Source organism: Pagrus pagrus (assembly GCF_965226575.1).
Source record: "Pagrus pagrus genome assembly, chromosome: 4".
Classification (NCBI taxonomy): domain Eukaryota; kingdom Metazoa; phylum Chordata; class Actinopteri; order Spariformes; family Sparidae; genus Pagrus; species Pagrus pagrus.
Window position 1 is genome coordinate 1,747,007 of NC_140188.1, and position 24,778 is coordinate 1,771,784.

The window sequence follows — 24,778 nt, forward strand, 5'->3', positions numbered from 1 at the left end:
GTTTATCTTAAACCAGCAGATACACCCCGAAGCCTTTTTAATGACATGACATCATCGTGACATCATCATACGACTGTTGTCGCGTAGTAATCCTCTAAATGAGACGTAAACAGAGTGTATGTATAAAGTTGGTGGCATGCTCCTTTAAAACTTTTCTGCACCTCCTCCTCCTCCTCCTCCTCCTCCTCCTCCTCCTCCTCCTCCTCCTCCTCCTCCTCCAGGTGTTTGAAGACGACTGGATCCTGTCTCAGGCGACAGACTCCGGTTGTCCTTCAGAGAGTCTGTTGGAGGACGAGGGAGCGCTTGATAAAGCTCACCTGGTTCATCCTAAAGGTAAACTGACATGTTGAACATGTGACTGCAGGTGTGACATGAATCATAAACGTACAACATGTGATGATATCATATTAAACATCTGTCTGACTGCTGTTGTTCAGTAGAGCCGCCTTCACCTGTTCACCTGCCTCCTCCTCCTCCCTCTCCGTCCTCACCTTCCCATGAGCACCTGGGGCTGGAGTGGGACCCCTCAGTTGATATCGGACGGTCGGTCTCCCGTGAGGACGCCGACTCCTCTTACTTCAGTGCCAGCACAGGTAGGAAGTGACCGACTGTTCTTCAAGTCTTGTTATTGGATCTTTTTACGGCCGGAATAAAAAACTTTTGACTACTATTATTTTCACTGTCGTTTGATAAAGTTGTGAACAACTGAATGTTGATTGGTGTGTGTGTACGTGTGTGTGTGTGTGTGTGTGTACGTGTGTGTGTGTGTGTACGTACGTGTGTGTGTGTACGTTTACAGGTCTGTGTCACAGAGACGGTCTGAAGAGGCGGAGCTACTTCAGCTCCCTCGGCTCTCAGTCTGACATCAGTAATGAAAACCAGGAAGTGGATTTGGTGAGTTACAACTGTGTTCTTGGTCTTTCTGATGAAAGTGAAATGCATTATGGGGGAAAAAAGAGATGATTGACGACTAGAGCTGCAGAGAAAACAGGTTGATTTGGTACAGACCTCAACAAATGTCGCATCATCATGATTTTAATAGTTTTTGTAGGAAAATAAAATAGTGATCCAAAAATGAACATTCCCACTGATCACGTATTCGTTCCGTCTGCCGCTCTCTTCATCTCGTTATGATACTTTAACAGATTATAATTCGCCGCTGTCTGTACGAGGACTTTATATTCATTTATTTACTCGTAGCGTCTGAACCGCTGTGTCGGAGGAGAGCGGCTGCAGAGACGCCACATCTGGGCTAAATTTAACTAAAAACCATGTGGAGCCTTTCTTCTAATTTCATTGTACACTCTCTCTTTTCTGTTGTTCTGCTCTGACCCAGATGCTACATGGCCCAGAGGCTTGGTCTGTCTGTCTGTCTTTATCTCACACAGACACACACACACTCATTGATGTTCACCAGCTACATCTAAAAATGTTCTCCCTCGCCGAGCGTCGGCTTTATGAGCTGGTTACAACGGTTCCCCCTCTTCTTCTGCTGATTTATTGATGACACCTGCAGGATGTGGCACCTCTATATGTTGTCGGGTGCATCGGTTTCCTTTTTTTAGCTTTTTATTTGTTATGATGAGACACAGAGGCGGAGAAGCGAGGAGGAGTGTGTTAGCGGCCGTGTGACAGGGAAACTGAACAACAGAAAGATGAAAATAGAGAAAGATGTGCGTCGATGAAAACAGATGAGCAGACAGTGAATATTTAGAAGTAATCTGAGTATCCTCCTCTGCCAGCCTGCAGCTTCCCTCTGTTTCACCCACACACTGTTGCACTGTTGTTGAACCCCGAAGCTCGACAGGAGAAGAGACGAGCAGACACACACGTAAACCTGAATTAGCATCTGATTACATCCCAGCAGAGACATCACAGCTCGTGTACCACTTTTTATTATAATCCTTCTTATTGGCTTCATGAAGGCGTGATGTCAGCACGTCCTCCCCCGCAGGCTCGGCTCGCAGCCGTCTGCCCAGAGGACTCGATGCGTGTTGTACTTCATTAAATCTGCGACCGCGTGACCTCGTCTCCGGGCGCTCGTACGCCGCATGAATCCTGAGTACAACTCGTACAAGACGTGCCTGCAGAGTTTTGTAGTGTATCCTCCACCCGAAACTTCAGTGTTCAGCTCCGTCTGGTTTCAGACTTAAACATTTCAGCTCATTAACTACACATCATGTTCACACCGCTTTTTTTCCTGCATAATATTTGGATACGTTTTTAGGTTTCCGTCCTTCGAGGCGGTCGTGGTTTCACTTTATTTCTATGAAAATCAGCCGGTGCTGCTTCCTGCACACCAAATACTTTCAGCTCCAGAACAACTCAAAAACTTCTGTGAATATTTTCTCCAAGTAGAAAAATGTGCTCAAACTAAAGTCTTATGATAAAAGTGTTTCTCTTGTGCTGCACGTCTGCAAAGCATTTAATCATTTTATAACTTTTTAAGTGTCTAATCTGCCAGAAATATAACAGAAGAAAAAGACTTGAGATGTTTTTATTCCAACTTTATGGAGAATTTAATTTATTAACAACCTGTTAACAGTTTTCAATACTGACCCACATCGTGTCCTAGAAAACAACATTTGTGTTTCTGGTTCTGTTGATTCCGACTTCGTTCGTCTGTTTGAGTCTTTGAACCATCGAGGATTTTCAACAATCCCCAAATCTTTTAAAGACCTTCAACAAGAAGTCACATTGGCCACAGACCACTTCTGTTTTGCTGACGCCTCGTTTGTGTTCCTCAGCAAAAGCAACGTCACCTAATTCAACCAGACGAGGGACGATATGAAACGATTATCCTGTCCAACATAATTGCAGTTGATGATATTATCCTGGTAATCATCCAAATATTTGGGAAACTTTAAGATAAAAACTAAAATTGCACTCAAAGGAATCAATCTAACCTTAGATTTTGTTAGGAGACAAATATTTGTGTTACATCGCGGATAACCCGATCCCCGTTTTAAAATCTTTAATCATCCCATCCCTAAATGTTTCCCCAACGTGAGGCGATTAAGTTTTTCTTACGTTATCGTGTAAAAGAATGGCAGTAGAAGTTCAGCTGTAACACTAAACTTTGGAAATATCTCGGTAAGAAGCACAGAAATCGTTTTTCACTCTTCTTCATTTCTGACTCTGTCCAAGTCGCCTGCCCGAGCAGCACCTGGCTGCACGATGCTGCTGTGCAGAGGCAGAGAACTGACGTCTGGCTGCTGAAGAGAAACGCATCAATGACCAGACAGGATCTGAAAGTCACGGTCACTGTGAAAGGATGATTTTAAATTTGGTTATTTTGTGGAAAGGTAGCTCTTTGGCAGCCAAACCTCAGCTGTCGGATATTGAAACTCCCTCTAAAGTAAATATTTACTGTGTTTGATATTAATGTTGCGCGAAAATTAAGCAAAGCTTAGAAAAGAGGAAATCTGGGTCGACAGACGTGAACTGGCCCTTTTATAATACTCTAAAACCTGACATCAGATGATCACGTTAGTAAATCTCCACGTTATGACGCTGAAATCAGAAACATTTACAGACGAGAGACTTTACAAAGACCAGGAGTGCAGCACAGTGGTTTATTGACTCGTCTCTTCTCTGTGCAGAGATCTGAGGGATGGCTCGACCACGCCCACCCCGGTGTCTTCTCACCAGTAGAGACCCAGCGGGGCGGGACTCGGCTGTACGGGGACCAGTGGGCGACCTCGACTCCTGACGGACAGGACGGCGAACCGGTCAGCTTCGATGGCGGGCGTGTGAGGGCGTGGCTAGGAGTCCAGAGCCCCGCCCCTCCAGAGAGGACGACTTCCTGTTGTAAAGCTGTGCAGACGGATGGAGAGGTGAGCTGATACTTCTTGCCAAGACGCTCTGAAAACACAAAAGAACAGTCAGAAAGTCGCCATTTGAGAGTTCAGATGCAGATTTATGAGAGCAAAAGCTGTTTTGAGTGTGCAGTCGCTATCAGAGTAAAACATCAAGTACTTGTTTCTGCTCTTTATCGCCGCCAGCTGTTACAGCAGCATTCGACTACTTAAGATCTCGTACTGGTACTTTATCATCAGGGCGCCGAGGAAAAAATACTTTGACTCCAGATTAGAAGTTTTCCCGTTGAACAAAAACTACTCAGAAATGTATTTGACTCTGAAAAAACTTAGCTTTTTTGTTTTTCCTGTTGTCCGTCCCTGTTCTTGTGAACGATATCTCAAGCACACCTCGAGGGAACTTCTTTAAATTTGGCATACTTGGACTCAAGAGTGACCCGATTAGATTTTAACGGTCAAAGGTCACTGTGACCGGACGGCGTCCAGTTCTTCTCAGAAACACTTTCCTCAAAGTTGAGTCGACAACTACTGATGAGATGTTGGATCTCATTACTCAACAATTCATATGATAATTATAACAATATGTTCTACCATTGAAGACATTTTATATGCAGAAGGTCAAAGGTCAACTTCGCTCTCACATCGTAATATTCTGCAAGAAAAAAAAGTCTTGGTTGTTATTCAGCGCCACAGCTCAGGAACAGCAACGGGAGGAGAGTTCCCAAAATGTGGGTCCAGAAACAGATTGGTGTCACCACAAGGTCATTAATACAGTTAAAGTAGACTCCCCCACACACACACACACACCTACACACACACACAGACACACACTCTGAGTGATGTCCTCTCTCTCCAGAGGCTCCATCAACATTCATAATCATCAGCCTTTATTTTCCTCCACCTTTTTGTAAAGATGGATTCCTGAATAACTGCCCTCTATCGCCACCCATCTCTGTTTTCTCTCTCCGTCTCTCCTCCCTTCATTGTTTCTCTCTCCATCATCGGCCTCAGCCTTCATTTTCTCTCCCTCTCTCATTACCGGTGAAAGCGTCTATTTATTCTCCTCTTCCTCCGTCTCGTCCGCCGCTCCTCCTCGGGCCGCCGAATGAATCCATAAAGTCTTGATTTATGCATCGAGTCTGGCTGCACTTTAACTGTCGCCATAAAAACAGGCAGAGAAAACAGGCAGACTTCCTCATTTCCTTCCTTCCTCTTGACTTCCTCCTTCCCTCGTCTGTTTTTCCCTCTTTGTGACACAACCAGCCGCAGATGACTGTCGGCGTCCTGAAACAGACGAGGAGGAGGAAGGAAAGTTGGTCAATGAGTTTTTCAGGGTCAAATCTGATGACAGAGTTTGTGCGTCATTGTAATTAGAGCAACTTTTATTCACGCTCATTTGCATTATGCGAGTTTGATTAAATGTGTGTTTGTGCGTAATAGCGTTGGCACTTTCTAATGGAGGTTCATTACTGACAAAACTATCGAGCGAGAACAAAACAAATTGGAGCAGAAATCAACTTGCGAGTCCAGATTTGAGAGCAGTGAAGGAGAGAATCGAGGGTCTAATCGATGTTTTCCGAGCGGCTTGTTGTTCAAACTCTGTTGACTCTGAAATCATCGTTCTGACATCGCTCTGCCCTGGTCCTCACGGAGCGCTCCATCAGCGCTGAGGTGGAGCTGGATGACATCTCATGAGCTCAGTGTTTTGCTAAAAGTTTGGAAAAGTCTGAAGGACTTCAGCAGAGTCAGTCGACTTTTGTTAGAAACAGAACCAGCTGAAGTGACTCACCGATGCTAGTCGGGCTTCAACTGACTATTGTCATTTTTTTTGATGGTCCGCAGGACTCAGCGCTCACAAAGTGGCTCCGCTAATTCAGCTACAAACACGCTTCATTTCCTATAGCTTCTTCACAATAAAAGCTTTTATTGTGAAGCAGCATCACAGGAAACGTTGTGTTTTCAGCAGCAGTAACTAAACACGACTCCTGAACCAGCTGACAGTGAACACAATGAAAGAAAAATGGCCCCTCGTGGACAAAAGTGGTCGTGATTCCACCGTCAAAACCACAAAACAACATGTCGGATCTAAAGAAAATCCTCTTCCTGTTGATTTTGGCCGTTTCAGCCCTCCATAGTTTGTCAGAGCAAAGTACAAACGCTTGTTTTTAACCTCTTATTGTTGTGTTCAAATGTTCTGAAAGGACTAAAATCACAGCTTGGAGAAGACGTTGATCAAATATTGGGCAGTGTTTCATCGTCGGTGTAGACGGACCTGACGGACTTTGTCTTGGACTTTCCCCAGAAGACATAAAAACCTGCTCCGGCTGGACCAGACTACAATTAGATGATAGAAAATGGCAGCATGCTTTTTGGCAACCAACTCGTCCGACACAAATTGTGCCCAAATGTCCTTTTTCGAGGGTTTCGAATCAAATCAAAACAGCAGAAATAACTTTATATTGATTTTATGATTAGATTTTATTTCCATACATCGAGAGACGTCGATATGTGTTCTTATGTTACAGTTTTACCTGGAGAGAAGCCACATCAACAGCCAACGGCGCCTTGAAAACACTCAACAGCCTTTTCCCGCCGCCTCGCCTTCACCGCCACATGACCTGAAAGCCTCGTCTGATTGGATGAAGCACCGATATCGATCAAACCTTCAGGTGAGATGATGCGTCGGTCGGTCATCTTGTTTTTTAGGACGATAAAGAAGATAAATCAAATGTTTTTGGGAGCAGCTTTCCTCCAGAGCGGCTTGTTGTCGCGACACACAGCACAAGATTTAAAAGGTTCAAAGTAATTAAAGTGTTATTGATGAACAATAATACACACAGCACCATAAATCTGTATTAATAATAAGGAGTCGGGTCACTAATGCCCCGAGGTGAGGTATAAACTGTGTGGGCTGATATTTTCCTAGAAAGTTGTTGCCTGAAACCGCTGCAGATTAACAGAAGCTCTCTGTTGTTCAGGCGGATGAAGAGCCGTCCTGTTGTGAAGAACCTGAGCGTCTTCTCTCCGAGCAAAGGTTAGAAAACACATAAAACTCTCAGAGATGAAAAAGCGGCTGTGATTTTTTTTTTTTACAGGGATGTTTTTAAAAACCGCAGAGATAAAAAACAGAACAGAGCGCTTTATGTTTTTGAAGAAGAGAGGACAGAAGGTCAGATGCCAACAAACATGGTTTTCATCAGATCATTAACAGGAATTATGCCCAGTTTGTGGTGTTACACTCGATTTTGTGCAAATTTAATGGAGGACTAAAAATGTAGGCATCAGTTAATTTATAAAATGTGACATTAATGTATTTGTTTTAATTACTTCTGTATTTATTTAGCTTGTTAGTTTACAGTCCCCTCATTTGTATCATTAAACATAAATGCATAAAGAAATGTAAAAAAAAAAGTCCTGAAATAAGTTTCTGAAAACAATCGGGGGAAACAGGAAGGGAAAATAATACAGAAGTAATAAAGACTTAGATAAATGTGTTAATAATTACATGTAAAGACAAATTAATTAATAAATAAAATAGAAACTTAAAGTAAGTTGAGGAAAGTAAATAAACAGGAATTAATACAAAGGAAAATTCAGAAAATGATATACGTCCGATTTTATAAAATAATTAATGCCTACGTTTATTTTTAATATATTTTTGGTGGCGTATTTATCCATTTATCTCTCAATTTATCCATTTTCTTTTGATGAAAAATACTCTTCTGTTTTCATCTGACAAAGAAAGAAAATCACTTGACCACAAAGTTTTCTATTCAAGTAATTAGATGATTAAATGCTGACCTGCGTCACATCTGTCTGCAGGAGCTCCTTTTATAGATTTAGTAGAAATTAATATGTAAAGTCTTTTACTGTGCCAAGATTTTTTTTAAAAAAATGAGGCAACTCCCGGGCCATAGCCTTCCCATAACCCCCTCCTCCAGCTGCCAAGAAGAGACTTCCTAAAATGTTTTTTAATAATTTAGATTTTTCATGTTTTATGTATTGAGTGTTGGAGCAGTCCTGTTCAGGGAGTTCCCCTAAAAATGAACAAAACCTCAGCTTGGATGGCTGTCTGAGGACTCTGTCTGAGGACTGTCTCTGGACTCTGTCTGAGGACTCTGTCTCTGGACTCTGTCTCTGGACTCAGTGTGAGGACTCTGTCTCTGGACTCTGTCTGAGGACTCTGTCTGAGGACTCTGTCTCTGGACTCTGTCTCTGGACTCTGACTCTGGACTCTGTCTCTGGACTCAGTCTGAGGACTCTGACTGAGGACTCTGTCTCTGGACTCTGTCTCAGGACTCTGTCTGAGGACTCTGTCTGAGGACTCTGTCTCTGGACTCTGTCTGAGGACTGTCTCTGGACTCTGTCTCTGGACTCTGTCTGAGGACTGTCTCTGGACTCTGTCTCTGGACTCTGTCTGAGGACTCTGTCTCTGGACTCTGTCTCTGGACTCTGACTCTGGACTCTGTCTGAGGACTGTCTCTGGACTCTGTCTCTGGACTCTGACTCTGGACTCTGACTCTGGACTCTGTCTGAGGACTCTGACTCAGGACACAATTCTTCCCAGAAAACTGTGAATTATTATCAAAGGATGAACTTTTTATTGCGCTCACGCCGTTTCAAAGCTCTCTACGCTGTCAGTAACTCATTTCAGGTGGAGGTTGAGAAAGTCCTGTATATGTTAAGTCATCTTAATATAAAAGTCTGAAAGTGAACTGGAGTCAGCCGTGGCTCCATAAACACCTCACACCAACATATTGTGGTGGCTTTGTTAGTGTTCTCCTGATTAAATATGTAGTCGTGCTGGTTGTAGTTCTCTCCTCCACTTCACCTCCACCTGTTGCCCAAATGTAGATTTTCTGGCTCCAGTAACTAACACCTCCTCCTCCTCCTCCTCCTCCTCCTCCAGCAGGGCCTCTTCCTCCTCCCCGCTCTCCCCGGCCCTCCTCTACCTCCTCCTGGCTGCAGCTCTGGTTCTGCTGGCCTGTCTGATCTGGGTCGCCCTGGAGCCGCCGTGTCACCGCAGCAGCCGGCTGCCTCGTGGCTTCCACCTGACTCTGAGATACGTCAACGGACCCCCGCCTACATGAAGACGTCCGGAGACTCTCACAGAAGACGTCTGGACGAAGCACTTTCCTCAGGCGCTACAGAGCAGAGGTTTGCAACTCAACATGTGATGTTTAAAAAAATGTGCTCATTTCAAGATAACCCCCGGGCCTCAAAGATCCAACAGAGGTCTGCAGGGACGCACGCTGGAAAGTCAGAATAATTAGACCTCCGGTCATGACCGTCAAACACGACTCCACAGTCCACAGCACAGCTACACAGATAATGACAGGAATGAACAACCAGAGACTACATCTGTATTCATACTGCAACAACCGTGTTCAGGAAACAGCTGACGACAGGCGTTCGTTAATGTTTCACTCTTCAGCTGTCGGTACAAAAGTAAGCAAGTCCTGAAATATCTGAAAGTCACAAAGAAACATTTGTCACTATTCAATATTTAAGGCTTGTTGTGTGAGTGAGGCACGTCCACCAGTTATGTGCTTTTGTGCAAGTTTTCCCTGAACTTTAAAATACCAAAAAAAAAAAAGGCCAATACTGATGATGGGAAATAAAAACTTCAGCATATCGGCCGATTTACACAGTTTTTTCGGTTGATCCCTCGATTGTGGTTCTCATACAAAGATATGTACAAGTATTTTACAATACAAATACAAATACGAGTACAATAAACCTTGTAACTTCAGTAGGAATTTAATAATGTTAAATTACCACAAGCTTCTTTTTCTGCATTATAATCTCAGAAAAGTGAAGTGCTAGTCAGTGCCTATAAAAAAAAGGGGGCAGATTAAAGCAGATTAATGCTCCATCAGCATCAAGAAAACAAAAATGATCTTGATTTATGTTGAAAACTGCTGAAATGATGTTATCAATAAATAATAATGTAAGACAGAGGATATTTTCTGCATCATTCAGCTCCACACTGACTAAACTCTCCAGCCTGCAGCGGTTTTAGGCCACGTGAGATATACAACTTGCAAACATTGACTCCTGATTGGTCCGATGGCAGCTGACCGCTCCTGAAACGAGGCTGCGATTCCTCAACAAAAACCACATCGGTTACTGATGTCGTGGTTTATACGAATAAGATCCATTTCATTAAATCGCTTCTCACTCAGTATCTTGTCGAGCCAGCTTTCAGATTTCTTTCCCATAATGCTCAATTATGCCGTCCGTTAAATTAACAGTGTAAATACAATGTTATCTTAGATTTTAAACACATCCTTGTCTCCAACTATGAACTAACAGCAGGTATAAAAACATGTCTAGTTTCATAAAGTAGCCTATATTTATTCAGTTTTATTCCAGAGCAGAAACAAAATATGTAATGATATATCTTTATGAACGTTGAGATATTTGGTCAATGAAAAAATCCGTAACGGACTTAATTTGTATAGAATTGCTGTGTTGAGTTGAAAGTTATAAATCTGATTTGTTTGACTGGATTTCCAATATTTAAGTAGTAAAACTTGGAAGAACCAAAACCATCGATGCCTTTTTTAGCCGGATGTAAAACTCAGGAGTGGCTAGGCTAATACTTCTAGCTAGCTAGCACAGAAAAAACAAGCGTGCACAAATGAAAGTTGAATGTGTTTTTTGGGATTAAAAGTATTAGAAGTAAAATGCCGTTTAAATAAATGCAATTTATCCGAAAGAAATTGATGCCGTTGAAAGATCAAACATGCCGTATCCTGAAATTTGACTTGTCGGCTCGTTTATTTCTATTTTTCCAGATTAAAACACGAGGTTAACGGTCACATCCACAAACTTTCCTGCAGCGTAAAAACTTTAATGAATCCGCCGTTAGAAGATGTTTTGTGTTGCTTGTATAGATTATCGCTTTCAACTGCTATCTGTGCTAATGTAGCTAAAGCTAATGTAAAGGATGCAGCTAACAAGCTAGCTTTAAGCTTCTCCCTCAGTGACTGTATGTTATCATTTGCCATTCATGTCAAAATTACGAAGTCTTTTATACTTAATAACACTAATGACTAACTGCCTTGTTAAACCATGAGAGCACTTGTATTTATAATTCATGATGTTTTGTAACAAGTTGTACATTAAAAGTGCAAAACCACTTATAAGAAAATGTAGTGAAGTGAACATTAATGTCAAAGTTTAGATGTTTTTTTGTGTTTTAGCCCTTTAAACTACAGATCACACATCCGTCTGACATCACTGCTGGCCTTCTCTGAACCACATCAGTGTTTCTGAACGTGGTTTTCCTTCAGTCAGCCGCTGGTTTCACTTCATTTCTTTTAAAAAATCATCTTGCACAGATTTGAAACTTGCTGCAGAGAGATTATCCATCACAGCTGAGACTCTGTCTTTATTTACGTGTGTGGTGATGTATTTTGAAGTGCTTCCCCAGAAGAACAATATTTTCACTTTGACCAAAATAAAAGCAAACACATGATGGATTATCTGTTTGCAGCAGGTTTCAAGTCTCTGCAAGTTGATTTTCAAAGACAGCGAAGCATTTCTGTTTTTCAATACATTCAGTGTTTGTACAGTCGGGTGTGGAGCTGAAGGGCTAAAACAAAAAAACCAGTGTGGGAACTGAAAGGGAAGTGTGTAAAGATTGATCTGTGATTGTTTCTTGCTGTGTAATTCTGTCCACTGATAATGTCAATAATGTCCTGTTACAGCTTTAAGAAGGTGCTGCCGGGTTCGTTAAGAGTTTCCAAAATGATGTCAATGAGAGACCGACACTCACACTGTGGTTTGAGCTGTGTGATCAGTGGACATTTGTCATTAAGCAGTTTGTTGCATTTATTTGTTTGAGCTGCAGGAGTGACGTGACCCAAATGTTTGACTTTCTCAGGGGAAGAAGTCGTCCAGGTTCCCTAAAAACTTAATATCAGGAGGATTCAGCTGTTATTGAAAGGGGAACTTGGTCAATCACTGCCATCTAAAACATTTCACTTTTTTTTTATAACATCATTGTTTAATATTTCAAAAAACAAGATAATGTATCTGATCAGATGTTCTTGCTTTTGTACACACGTTTGAAGATAAAAAAATAAAATCAATTGTATGAAACTTTTGGATTCATGGAGCATTTTGTCTGAAAGTGGCTGGAACATCCTTTTTATTTCATCTTTTCAGGAAATTCGATTGACTCCGTATCTCTTGACTAACAGAGTATTTTTATTTCATTCACGCACAACTTTTAATCTATTTTGTTTCTTGTCCTTGTGGGAATGATGTTCAATACAGACAGGAACATTATCTCTGCAAACCAGCCGACCAACTAACGAACCAACCAACCGTCCGAATGACGAACAAGCAGACCAACCGACAAACCAACTACCTAACAAACCACACGACTAACTGATGAACCAGCCGACCAACTAATGAACCAAAAAGCCGACCAACTGACCAACCAGCTGACCAACTAACGAACTAACCAACCCGCCAACTGATGAACCAGCAGAACAACCGACAAACCAACTACCTAACAAACCACCCAAACAACTAATGAACCAACCAGCCGACCAATTAACAAACCAGCCGACCAACTAACGATATACATACAATACCTTTTAAAAAACATTTTTGGGGTGAAGAAAGTCTTTTTCTGTTGAAGCATTCTGTGAAAGTGAAGTTTATATGTTCAAGCTTCATCTAGAGAGAATTGAAAGGTGTCTTAACTTTCCTCTGCTTCACAGAAAAGATGTGGTACAATTCATTTGAGTTTCTATTTCAAGATTAGTTTTGATTTGAACTTTAGATCGACTCAACCTCTGCTTAGCTTCTACAGGTGTGTGTGTGTGTGTGTGTGCGTGCGTGTGTGTGTGTGTGTGGGCAGGTTTGCGTTGTGTCTTACAGCAGATTTGCGTGCTGGGTCTCGTGCCGCGCCCACGTGTCTGAAGAACGCCAAGTCACTGCGATCGGTGACACGGCTAATACACTAAGCAGGGATTAACAGCCTGTGTGTGTGTGCGCGCACATTAAGAGCATCATGGGACGTCATTCTCATTGTCTGTCAGTAGGTGTGTAGATCTTTGTGTGTCATTTACAGACACAAACCTATTTTAATGATCATGTTGCAGCTGCTTAGAGATTACCTATTTCATGCCAACTGATTCTATCTTTGGAAAACACAACAACTACGAGCATTTTGAATTTCTTCATTACAAACTATCTCACAAATTAAAGGAAACACCAAAGATTTAATGAAACAGATACATTTTTAGCTGTGATTGGAAAGAGTGATTGAATACGAGGGTTTCAGTTAAGATATTTGGAGCCTAGAAGATAAAAGTATGTTAGAGATTCAGTATCACACCCTGTCCATGGATCAGTAAAAGTATGACTTTGGTACCATTTAAAAATTGTTCGATACTAGTGCCAATACAATGCTTGAGTTTTTAACTTTGTTAATTAAACTTTTTTTCTCAGTAAACCCTGTTTGAAGCCAAAGTTCTTGAGGGAACACCCAAAAATGAAAATTCATCATGAGGATGAGTAGAAAATGACTGCGTTTTCATCTTTGGGTGAACTGTGGCTTTAAATGTTGTCTACATACAATGAACTCTGACAAGAACCTGGTCTGAATAAAGTACAGAAAAGCTAAATTGTGATTTAAATCTGAAACTGTGATCAAAGAAAATATAATCAAGGTTATTTTTTTAACCATGAATATTCAAAGTTTTGTGCAAACACAACCTGAAGTATTGTGTATGTCAAATTATGATTTTCTTCTACATTTCTAACAAACCAACCAACTAACAAGCCGACTAACTGACGAACCAGCCGACAAACTAACAAGCCGACCAACTGACGAACCAACCGACCAACTAACAAGCCGACCAACTGACGAACCAACCGACCAACTAACAAGCCGACTAACTGACGAACCAGCCGACCAACCAATTAACAAACCAACCAACTGACGAACCAGCCGACAAACTAACAAGCCGACCAACTGACGAACCAACCGACCAACTAACAAGCCGACCAACTGACGAACCAACCGACCAACTAACAAGCCAACCAACTGACGAACCAACCAACTGATGAACCAACCGACCAACTAACAAGCCGACCAACTGACGAACCAACCGACCAACTAACAAGCCGACTAACTGACGAACCAGCCGACAAACTAACAAGCCGACCAACTGACGAACCAACCGACCAACTAACAAGCCGACCAACTGACGAACCAGCCGACAAACTAACAAGCCGACCAACTGACGAACCAACCGACCAACTAACAAGCCGACCAACTGACGAACCAACCGACCAACTAACAAGCCGACCAACTGACGAACCAACCGACCAACTAACAAGCCGACCAACTGACGAACCAACCGACCAACTAACAAGCCAACCAACTGACGAACCAACCAACTGATGAACCAACCGACCAACTAACAAGCCGACCAACTGACGAACCAACCGACCAACTAACAAGCCGACCAACTGATGAACCAACTGACGAACCAACCAACTAACAAGCCGACCAACTGACGAACCAGCCGACCAACCAACAAACTGACCAACTGACGAACCAACCGACCAACTAACCAGCCGACCAACTGACGAACCAACCGACCAACTAACAAGCTGACCAACTGACGAACCAGCCGACCAACTAACAAGCCGACCAACTGACGAACCAACCGACCAACTAACAAACCGACCAACTGACGAACCAGCAGGCCAACTAACAAACCGACCAACTGATGAACCAACCAACTAACCAGCTAGCGAACCAACCAACCAACCAACAAGCCGACTAGCAAACCAACTGAAGAACCAGCCAACCAACTAAGAAGCCGATCAACCAACCAACTGACGGACAAAAAGGTAATAACGGTGGGTAACAAACGAGAAACAAGAACAGAACCGCTGTGGTTAGTGTCCACTATCTTAAATGTATCCATCAGTGAGTCAGAACACAAACATTTTCTCTCACTTTAAACTTGCAGCTATTTTTCCATACAGCATAAATCTCTCATAATTTCTAACCATTGATCCAAAGCGAGGGCTTCAGTCTGATACCAATCTGATGTTGTTGCCTTTTTTGCTGGTGATCAATTCTCTGTTGGTTAAATATTGATCAGTGCCAATGACACAGCAGAGCTACATTACAGGATTAACAGAGTGCTGCAGTGAGAATCTGCTACATGAACTGTTCTCCATGTCAGCTTAACTGTGTGTGAGTGTTGTGTGTGCACTGTGAACATGTGAGTGCACAGTGTGTGGCAGTCATTCTCAATGACCGTCAGCACTAGTGTGTGTGTGTGTGTGCGCGCGTGTGTGTTTAAACATGTCCGTGTACATGTGCCAGTGTTTAAGTGGTGCAGCTGTCACTTCCTGTTTGTGTTGGTCAGCCTGTGATGTGTCTCCTCCTCACTGTGTGTAAGTTGTGTCTCCTCTGCATGTTCAGACACTTTGAATTAGTGTGTTTCTGCCTCCAGAGTGACTTTCTTTGTCCGTGTGTGTGTCTGTGTGCAACAGTGTGGTGTCTTGTGAAAGACTCGACTGATGGTATTTTTTTATATGTGTGACTCTGCAGTCTTTCGTGTGTGTGTGTGTGTGTGTGTGTGTGTGTGTGTGTGTGTGTGTGTGTGTGTGTGTGTGTGTGTGTGTGTGTGTGTGTGTGTGTGTGTGTGTGTGTGTGTGTGTGTGTGTGTGTGTGTGTGTGTGTGTGTGTGTGTGCGCGTGTGTGTGTGCGCGAGTGCGTGCTCTGCTGGTGATCCAGTTAATGAAAGCGCTCCATCTGCTCTGAGCCTGCAGGCCTGCAGCTGGGATGAAGACGATTATATCTGCTCATTTAAAAAAAAAAATTAAACTTTCTTATCGTGAATCATGAGACGACTCAGATCTACTCTTTCGCTGATTTTTTATACTCTAAATCTGAGCCAGGGGTGTTTTTAAAAATCTGAATGATGAAGAAAATTGCACTTTATATTGTCCTTGTAAGAAACATTGGTAAATAGATAATAAGGCAAGATGCTCATTAACACTGTTATGTGTTTATAAGACTATGTAAGGGTTTATAACAGCGTCATAAACACATTTATCGCTGACCGGGTGTCAACATCCACCCTGAGGGATCCGATCACAAGTGGACAGCTCTACGTACAGGTGTGAATGACCCCAAGACGCATTGAGGACACATTTGAGATCACTCAGACCACGTTCAGAGGTCGTCGGTGCCCCAGACTTCATGCAAAAATCATGCAATTTTGAGGAGTGAGGAGAAACTTAACAAACAGCTACGACAAATTCTGCATCCTTCTTGTAAATTCAGCATTAAATATAATACGTGAAGCCAACTATTAACCACAATTTCACCAGACTCCCTTAACAAATGTAGTGATTTTAAGAGTTGTTCCATGAGAAGAAACTTAACAAACTTTGTGAAATTTTATAATTATTTTTAATATTTAAAGGATAGAGAAGTTAACAATGACGTTATAGGTAAGTTAGTTACACTCAAATGTTTTTGTGATGCTAGAGGACTTTTATTAACATTCTAACTCTTAATCGTCTAACATTAAATGTTTAAAGGGATCTTTATAGGGGGCTTATTACCTTTTTACTAATACGTATTACAGGGACCTTAATATGAAGTACAGAAATGTTCGTGTAAAGATAAAATTGTTGTCTTTAACACAACTTCACGGTTTAAAGGAATTAGTTTTGCAGCATTTTCACCCACAGATCTGTCCTCAGTCTTCCTGAGAGTCTCGCCGTATGTTCGCTCTCGATACGCTGGATTCCAGTTATAAATCTATGCATTGTCCAATAAAGATGGTATGTGTTTGGACGGACAAGGCGTGTTTTTCAGTTTGCGTGGAAACGGCAGTGAGGGGAGGAGGAGGGAGAGTCTGGGCCTGCGGGCGCATGAATCAACGCGATTGTTTCCCACTGCCGAGAAAATGCCTCAAATTCAGTTAGGGGGCAAATAATTTCATGTTAGCTGAGGAATTTACGAGTGCACTTTTAACCCCGTGGTGATCAGATGAGAGCGCTGATAGAAAGAGAGAAAGACAGAACTTTGAGATCAAAAGTCGAGCGAAGGACTGAGTGTTTTTAAAATAATTATCTGGTAGCTGCAAATTAGTTTCCAAATTCGAGGATGAGCCTCTTGAGATGAATCATCTCGTTTTCAAGGGATTCATTAGACAGAAGACATAACACTAACAAACAATGACAGAGGAAGAAAAGAGTATTTTTAATTGGCTGCAGAGCTCCTCAGGGGACACAGGCCCAAGCTTTTTCTCTCCACAAGTTTCTGGTGCAGACTGATAGGATCCCATGTGCACCAGAGACATAACAGACAGTTGTTTACCGTGATGACGAGAACGTAGTAAGAGCCTCTCGTCTGCAGCTCACTGTGGCTGATTCTTTGCCATCATGTGAACCGGATCCAATGGTCACATAGTGCTAAATATGTCCAGATCTTATCCTGAAGGCCTGATAACACATTGAATGTCTTATAGCTGCTTTACAATAAAATCCCTTTCCTGTCTCAGCAGTGGAAAGCTCTTAATTTGAAAGCATAACCAGGAAATGTTGAGACCAAAACAGGCAACATGCTCTGACAAACACGCCAAAACGTACTGGCTGCACCTGATTGGATGAATGCCACTCGTGGGCCACTGCACCGGGACATGACGGCTGGTTTGGAAACTTTCACACTGATTACAACAACAGATCAACAAAATGTGTTCCTGAAGGCCACGAGCCACGCAGCTGCAGGATCTGACTCCATTTTAACTCGGCAATGTTTCGCTTTTTACAGTTTTCAGGAGTTTCCAGTGTCGTTGCGTTGCATCGGACAATCCTGATTTGCATAAAGTACCCAGGATTCAACTTGCACAACGTGCGCCGTTACCACAATGCATTGCACAGCTTCCGACGTAGACGATGAATGGGAGGCCTGAAAACGACGGATCCTGGGACACGTACCTTTAGGGCTCTAAGTTACACTTTCAAAATAAAGCGTGCTGCATGCTTTTAATGTTATTAACGCTGTTAACTTGGTTACATTATGAAAAGATCATTCTTTGGTTTAAAATGACTTGAGTAACTTACAAAACACCATTTACGTACGTTTGCTGACTTACGTTACATAAATTAACAACAAATGACTCGATTCTTAATCGCAAATGGGACGTGAAGTCGGTCTCCGGAGGGAAAGTCTTAATCATGCACCCAGCCACCTCCTGACTCAGTCTTTTCATGCTCTTTATATCACTGCGACCCTCGAGGGGTGACTACAGCATCAAACTTTGAAGCCTAGGGCCATCGACCTATTTGACGCATGGCGTGTGAGAACGGGCTGAACCAGAATATATTTACATCGAACTCAAACAGAGCAGAAAGAGAAGAGCGTGAGGGAGGACAGATTCCAGTCACATTCCTGCTCTGGAGCTGCTGTGTTGGGGGAATGTCAGACATCTCGCTATGTATTTATGAAGAACACACACTGTGTTGTTGTATAATGAAGCTTCAGCTGCATCCATTCAACACAAAAACCCCTTCAGTCCTGCAGCATATAGACACGTCCGTCTGTATCTGCTGCTGGTTTCTCAGTCTAGTGCGACGGTTTAACATTTTAACATCCTCTCAGTAAAAACCTTCAGCTGAACAGGCTTTTAAAAAACATGCTTCACATCAGGATCAGATGTAAGAACGGGCGCCAAACTACATTATTGCATTGATTGAATTTACATCCAGCAGCAGCAGAGAGCGGCCGTTACACGCCGGCTGCTGCAGCTAATCAGATTTAAAACCTACAGATTTAAGTGAAATATAAAGAACAGTGATGTCAGATAGAGACGTGCTATTGATTCAATTTAGATGTAATGGAGTTAGTCTGTTTACTAGTTTAACGTACGGATGCAAAAACAGAAAAATGGAGTTTTCTTGTGAGTCTATCGAGGTTGTATCAAACGAGATGCGTGTGTTTACTGTGTGTGTGTGTGTGTGTGTGTGTGTAGTACAGATGCAGACGCTCAGTGTGTGTGGCTCCAGGCTGGACACACACACTTCCTGATCTCTAGAACTAATGAACCGTCCAAATTGCTGTCCTGGACGGCCATCTTCTTCCAGGTTTCAGCATCCTCATAAGACCCTCTATTTAATTTTATCGTTCCAAACACTCTCGCTGCATTTCAGTGTCCTAAATCACACACACACTCACACACACACACACTGTTTCATGTCATTAAGCAGGCGATCAACTTCTGGAAAAACCAACGGCAGGAAACAATATCACTGTTTGTGTGTAATAAAAAGTCTCGCTGAGAGCAGAAATGTAATTGTATGTTCTTATATTGTCTATTTAATATCTGTTCACTACAAATGAGAAGGTTTTCATTTAGCTCTTAAACACTAAACTGTAGTATTTCTGCGGGTCAGTACCCAAGTCGAGACGTTATAGACGTTTGGCTCAGGAGCGGGTTATAATCTGAACTTTGTCTTACAGCGTGTTGTTCAACGATGTCCGCAGTTGCAAGTGATTATAGCTGATGGGAACGAAGGGGCACCAGTAAGTGTTCGTGTCCCTAGTTGTTGCAGTGGGTCGTGCACCCTGGTCACCATCACTAGTAGTCGGCCCCTTGTCAGCAGCTTTTCGGCCGACGATGAGAGAAAACATTCTGGCTGTTCAGCGAAAAGCAAATCAATGCACCAGAAGACAAACGGGAAAAGAAAAGGAAAGCCTGTCGTTGTAGTAATCATGATTTTACTGTATATTCTGGATTAGAAGTGGCAATATTAGCCGGATTAATGTGAAATGTTTACACGCAGAACGTGCGAGCTAGCTGGCTGTCGGCTCTAGTCTTTGTGGTCGTGGTGGGACAAAATATCGATACGGCTTTATATCATGATACTCCCTCTTGAGATTATCGATATGCTTGCACCAAATATTTATATTTTTATTAAAACATGTTGCAGTCAGTGTGATTAAGAGGAAGGAAGAAATACAGAATTTTAGGTATTTTATATTCTACAGTTCGACAGATATCGTGACGTATCGTTAGATGATTGTTTTGCAACATATGGATTATTGCAGCATCGTTGTGGGTCTTAAATATTGAGTCAGTACATATTTTCAGACAGTCTCTCCTGGAAGACATTCATAGTGTTGCGCGTGATTGGCTCACGAGAAGTGACAAAAATAATTATATACCAACGTCTTAATACCTTAATGACAGAATAGGTAGTTTTGTCTGCGAGAGAGAGCCAGAGAGAGAAGTTAAACCGTGGCCGTCTTCCCAGGCTGTAGCAGAGCCAGTGAAGAAAATGTAGTTTTCTTTGTAACAGTTTGTCTAGACATCTTTAACATCCAAATCACCAAATCAATGTTTACTGGGGCTGGTTGCTGAGAGCTGAGAGCCCCTCGGGCCGGGCGGACACAAATCGAACAAATCTGAGAATATTTGGATGATGATACAGAATCCTGATGTCTGACAGATCTCTTAAAAACGCCTGTCCATAAATAAATAAATAAATAAATAATGAATGCTTTATCGAAGGTAAAATGTGTTTAGAGTCTACAGACAAACAGATCTGTAAAATATTGTACATAAAGGACCCTGACCTCCAGGCCCTGCTGCTGCATGTAGCTGCAGGCAGAGAGCGATGCTAACGTTAGCGCGGTTCAGCTCCCTAATAATACCAACACTGATCACGTTCCTGATGGTGTTAATGCAGATAAAAGCATCCAGCAACCGGCTAATAACAGTCCCCAGCCTGTAAACATGCCAATTAACATGGCATTACCTGCACCCATCTGTGGGCTGGCACAGGTGTAGGAGTGTGTGTGTGTGTGTGTGAGTGTGTGAGAGAGTGCGAGTGCGAGTGTGTGTGTGTGTGTGAGAGCGCTGTCTCGGTGTAGTGCAGGATAAAGTCAGGATGTTCCCCCGGCTAATGGCTTTGGATCGGAGCCCGCAGTGACAGGACTGAGTGGCCGACCAACCGGCTGTGTGTGTGATGGAGTCTGGTTCACTGCCAAGCAAACACACACACACACACACACAGCTGAGACAGGAAGCTGAGGGCGGAGAGAGAGAGTGTGTGTGTGTGTGTGTGTGTGTGTGTGTGTGTGTGTGTGTGTGTGTGTGTGTGTGTGTGTGTGTGTGTGTGTGTGTGTGTGTGTCTCAGGAAGCTGGTGTTTTTCGGAAATGAAAAGTGACGTTCTGCATCCGGAGGATAAAAACTGTAGATGTTGGGGTGTTTTTGGTACTTAATTATTTAAATTGATGCTCCAAAGCGATCAATACGAGAGCAGACTGACTGGAATATTTAACAATCTGGTGCTGGAAGTTAAACGATCTCTATATGGAGCCGTTTAATCCTCTTAAAACTCTTTATTTTCACCTTAAATTTCTTTCAATAGCAGTTTTGCAGCTGCAACATTAAATGTAAATATTAAGAGATATCCTGCACGTCACTTTCTGCACACATTTCCCTCAAAATCCAGCCTGACACAGTTGAAACTTCAGGGTTTCCTCAGAGTGAGAGAGAGAATGAAAGTGTTTCTGAGAGGAGCAGACTGGAAGCGACAGCCGGCCTCCTGAGAGTTTCAACAGAGATTAAAAACACACAAAGACCGACTGTGAAAATTAAAAAGTCAAAACAGAGATAAATGAGGACGCAGTGGGATGTCAGGACACATCCAGAGGTGGAGACACAACTGACCGCCTTTAATGAATAAAAATCCAACCCTAACTGCTTTCAAGGACCAACGTCTCTTTTTCTGACTGTTGCAAGTCGACGTGCAGCAGAGTTGGAAAGTGTGGATCCGGTTTGTTTTCTCACAGGCAGTGTGAGGTGACTGACAGTCGGATGGACGTGAAACTCTCGTCTTTGAACCATTAAGATAAAAAAAATATCTGGTTGTTTGATAAAAAGGTCAAATCTGAAAGCCCGTGGACATAAAAAGAAGGAGTCATGGAGCAGTCAGAAGTCAGATGACTCCCTGCTGAAAGCTAAAAAACATCTTGCTTTGTAGAAAATGTGGGTTTTAGCAAAAGGAAGAAAAACATGATTTCTTAGAAATGAAGGTGAAATGTCGACCGACATTCAGAATGAGCGATGTTTAGATGTAGCTAACAGCTGAAACTGTTCTGCAGTAAAAGTACAATACTCAAGAAAAATACTCAAGTAAAAGCCTGGTTGATAAGTTACTCAAAGTACAAGTTACTTTTCACTTTAACACTTTCAGTTAATTGCAATTATTACAATCACGTCACTGATGAAGTTGAATTACATTCGATACTTTCTAAAGTTAAAGTCTTTATCATAACATCAGTGATTGATGCTACACGTTGAAAACTAGCCAACGTTAGCTCGCTAAATATTCATCCACAGTATCTGCTGCTAACTTTAATGATCTTGCAGGTTAGAAGAGGAGTTTACATACAACGAAGATCTCAGTCTATTTTTTAGATTTGGTATAAAAATCTGCTGAGTTTTGCTCCTCCGGGAAAATACAGGTGAGTTAAAAGTAGATTACTGGCTGAAAAATGTACTCGAGTAAAGAGTAAAAGTAGAGAGACGAATAGTTAGTGTACTTGTTGCTTAAAAAATACTATTTGACTCACGTCGATACTTGCAAAATATACGTAACTATACCCACCTCTGGCTTCGAGCCACTTTTGCTGTTTGGTAGCCTGAAAAATTGATGTAAAAATATAAAAATTAATTTCTGCTCCTGTCAGTTATTTAGCAACAGCTGCTGTGTTGGCCTAAAAACAACCAGAGACGCTGAAACAATGGCTACGTCAGCATTTCTGGTGTTGATATCGTCATATTCGGGCATGTTTCAGCGCCCAAATCAGTCGCCAGATTAAAATGTTTGCATGAGCATTCACATACATATCATACAAAAATCACTCATCTGGAGAAGGAGGGGATGGAAACAGACTAATGATCGAGACCGACTGACATCTAAAATTTCTAACCGAACCTCGACAAACTCTGGTATCTTCAGATCTGTTCCTAATCCTTACCAAGTGGTGTTTGTGCCTCAACCTAACCAGCCCTGAAGCTCAACATATCATATCCACTACATATGAAATGTACAAATACAGTTTGCAGAAAAACAGGATGCCAACATTTGGGCCTGGGTTTCACAATCTGGGTTTATCTGAACCGAGCCTCGCAGACATTACCGGCGGGGTTGATTTGAGGTGTTGAAGGAAGACAAAGACGGGAAGGTGTGAACATCACAGAGAAACAGAGACAGATGTCTGCATTCAGCTCCCAAAGGTAAAAAAGTTAAACCTGCCTCAGAGCCTCAGCAGATAAGAACTGACCCGACTCGCTGCTCCCTCGGGTCCAATCACTCTGTCTGGAGGAAATCTTCAATCTGAGCCAGAGAACAGAGCTCAGCCGAGATGAGACTCGTCCACCTCAGCTGGTCTCCAGTGTCCAGTCATCTTGTTACCAGAGTCTCCACACACAGTTTGTTAGGAGAACCTCTTCTGCTTTGTTATCGTCGGGATCTGTGTCTTCTGTTTTCAAGTTTCTTAAAGTTTGTAACGTTATACAAACATACAGATGAATAATAGCTTAAATAAAATGCCAGTCTAAGTCTTTTTTAGTGCGACCGCTGTGGATTAATCACCGTTCATCCTTCTGATGCTAAAATAACGATGATTGAGACTTCACAGCTGATGATGGTTCACAGGTACCTGATGAATCAGTGCTACAGGTGCTATAAATAGCCACAGCTGTGCGTGACGACAGCTGGTCTGTGCAACATAATTAAACTGCAGTTATTCTTCTCGGTGACAGGTCTGATGAGAGGTGGAGCAGACTGAAGCATCCTCTACAAACTGTGTGCATGTCTGACTGTCGGAGGGGAAACGAAGCTCCAGCATGTTTGAGATTTATAAAACTGAGATCATTTCTGATTGGATCATAAGATCTCATCACACATTTCATCAACAAATCACAAGAAATCACACAAGACATCACTGGAAACCATCACATTCACTGTGCTTCACAAAATAATGTCAAGTAATCAAACTACCAACCAACCAATTAAGTCAAAGTTCAGTTCACGCTGTGTCATGTCTTCTTCTTCAGCATGTTCTCATTTTACCAAATGTCTTCACTTTGCCAAAATGTTCTTGCTTTGCTGAAATATGCACAGTTCACCTTATTAAACTAGAAATGTCCTCGCATCAGCGAAATGTCTCTGAAATGAGCCAATTTTTCCAAAACGCCGAAAGACAAGTGAGACATTTATTTAAAATTTATGTCAGTTGGAAACAATGAACATTTCCTCGCATCAGATATCCAGACTTTTGATGAAATCACACCAGGAACATATTTACTTCTGATTGTTTGGGTCCAGCCGAGTCGCCGGGACGTAATGTAGCAGTGAACGTTTCTGCAGACCGCAGATACGTCCAAGGCAGGAAGGACATGTGTAGCAAATGTGGCATATCACGTTTATATTATACGATTATTAACCGCCAAACAGCCGACAGCAGTTTGAGTCACACCGCTGGAGACCTGGAGACACAGGAAGTCCGATCGTGGCGACCAAAACAGGTATTTTAAGCCAAACCATGTTTTTCTAAACCTAACCAGAACATGAGCCCATCAGGAGGTGGAGGGGCATCATGACAGCCAACAGGGCCGCCAGACATCTGAGCAGACGTTTTTAATGAAACCTGGAGATATTTCCGTCTGTTTTTGTTGTGTGACGTGCAGACTGCAGCTTTTGTGGCGACTGTTTTTGACGGAAAGTTGGATCTTCTCCATCCATATTCGTGGCTGAACGCCATATTGTTGTTGTTGTTGTTGTTGTTGTCGTCGCTCGCCCTCTCCTCTTCACTGAACATACACTTCATCACTCTCTCTCTCTGCGTGTGTCTGGCTGCGTCTCTCATCCCAAGTGTCCACTCAGT

General features: G+C 42.4%; 1 protein-coding gene and 1 long non-coding RNA gene across 8 annotated transcripts in view; one reads left to right on the forward strand and one right to left on the reverse strand.

The window, feature by feature from the left end:
• LOC311256094 (nesprin-2) overlaps nt 1–11,921 on the forward strand; it is a 33,517-nt gene extending 21,596 nt beyond the window's left edge. The window contains exons 7-14 of one of the 7 annotated variants that reach the window (XR_014622441.1): nt 222–333; nt 438–593; nt 800–894; nt 3,603–3,836; nt 6,344–6,487; nt 6,797–6,852; nt 8,728–8,975; nt 11,534–11,608. Coding sequence is in view for 6 of the 7 variants with exons in the window: in XM_084350893.1 (XP_084207019.1) it covers nt 222–333; nt 438–593; nt 800–894; nt 3,603–3,836; nt 6,344–6,487; nt 8,728–8,975; nt 11,534–11,669 (1,125 nt within the window). In the remaining variant the exon portion in view is untranslated. Of the gene's footprint in view, nt 1–221; nt 334–437; nt 594–799; nt 895–3,602; nt 3,837–6,343; nt 6,488–6,796; nt 6,853–8,727; nt 9,442–11,533 lie in introns of those variants that run through there. The other 6 variants (XM_084350893.1, XM_084350894.1, XM_084350895.1 and 3 more) reach the window with 6 other exon arrangements.
• LOC311256096 overlaps nt 3,777–24,778 on the reverse strand; it is a 61,515-nt gene continuing 40,513 nt past the window's right edge. Inside the window, exons 3-4 of the long non-coding RNA XR_014622442.1 lie at nt 4,858–5,102; nt 3,777–3,864 (exon numbers count right to left, since the gene is read on the reverse strand). This is a non-coding gene — a long non-coding RNA (uncharacterized lncRNA). The remainder of the gene's footprint in view (nt 3,865–4,857; nt 5,103–24,778) is intronic.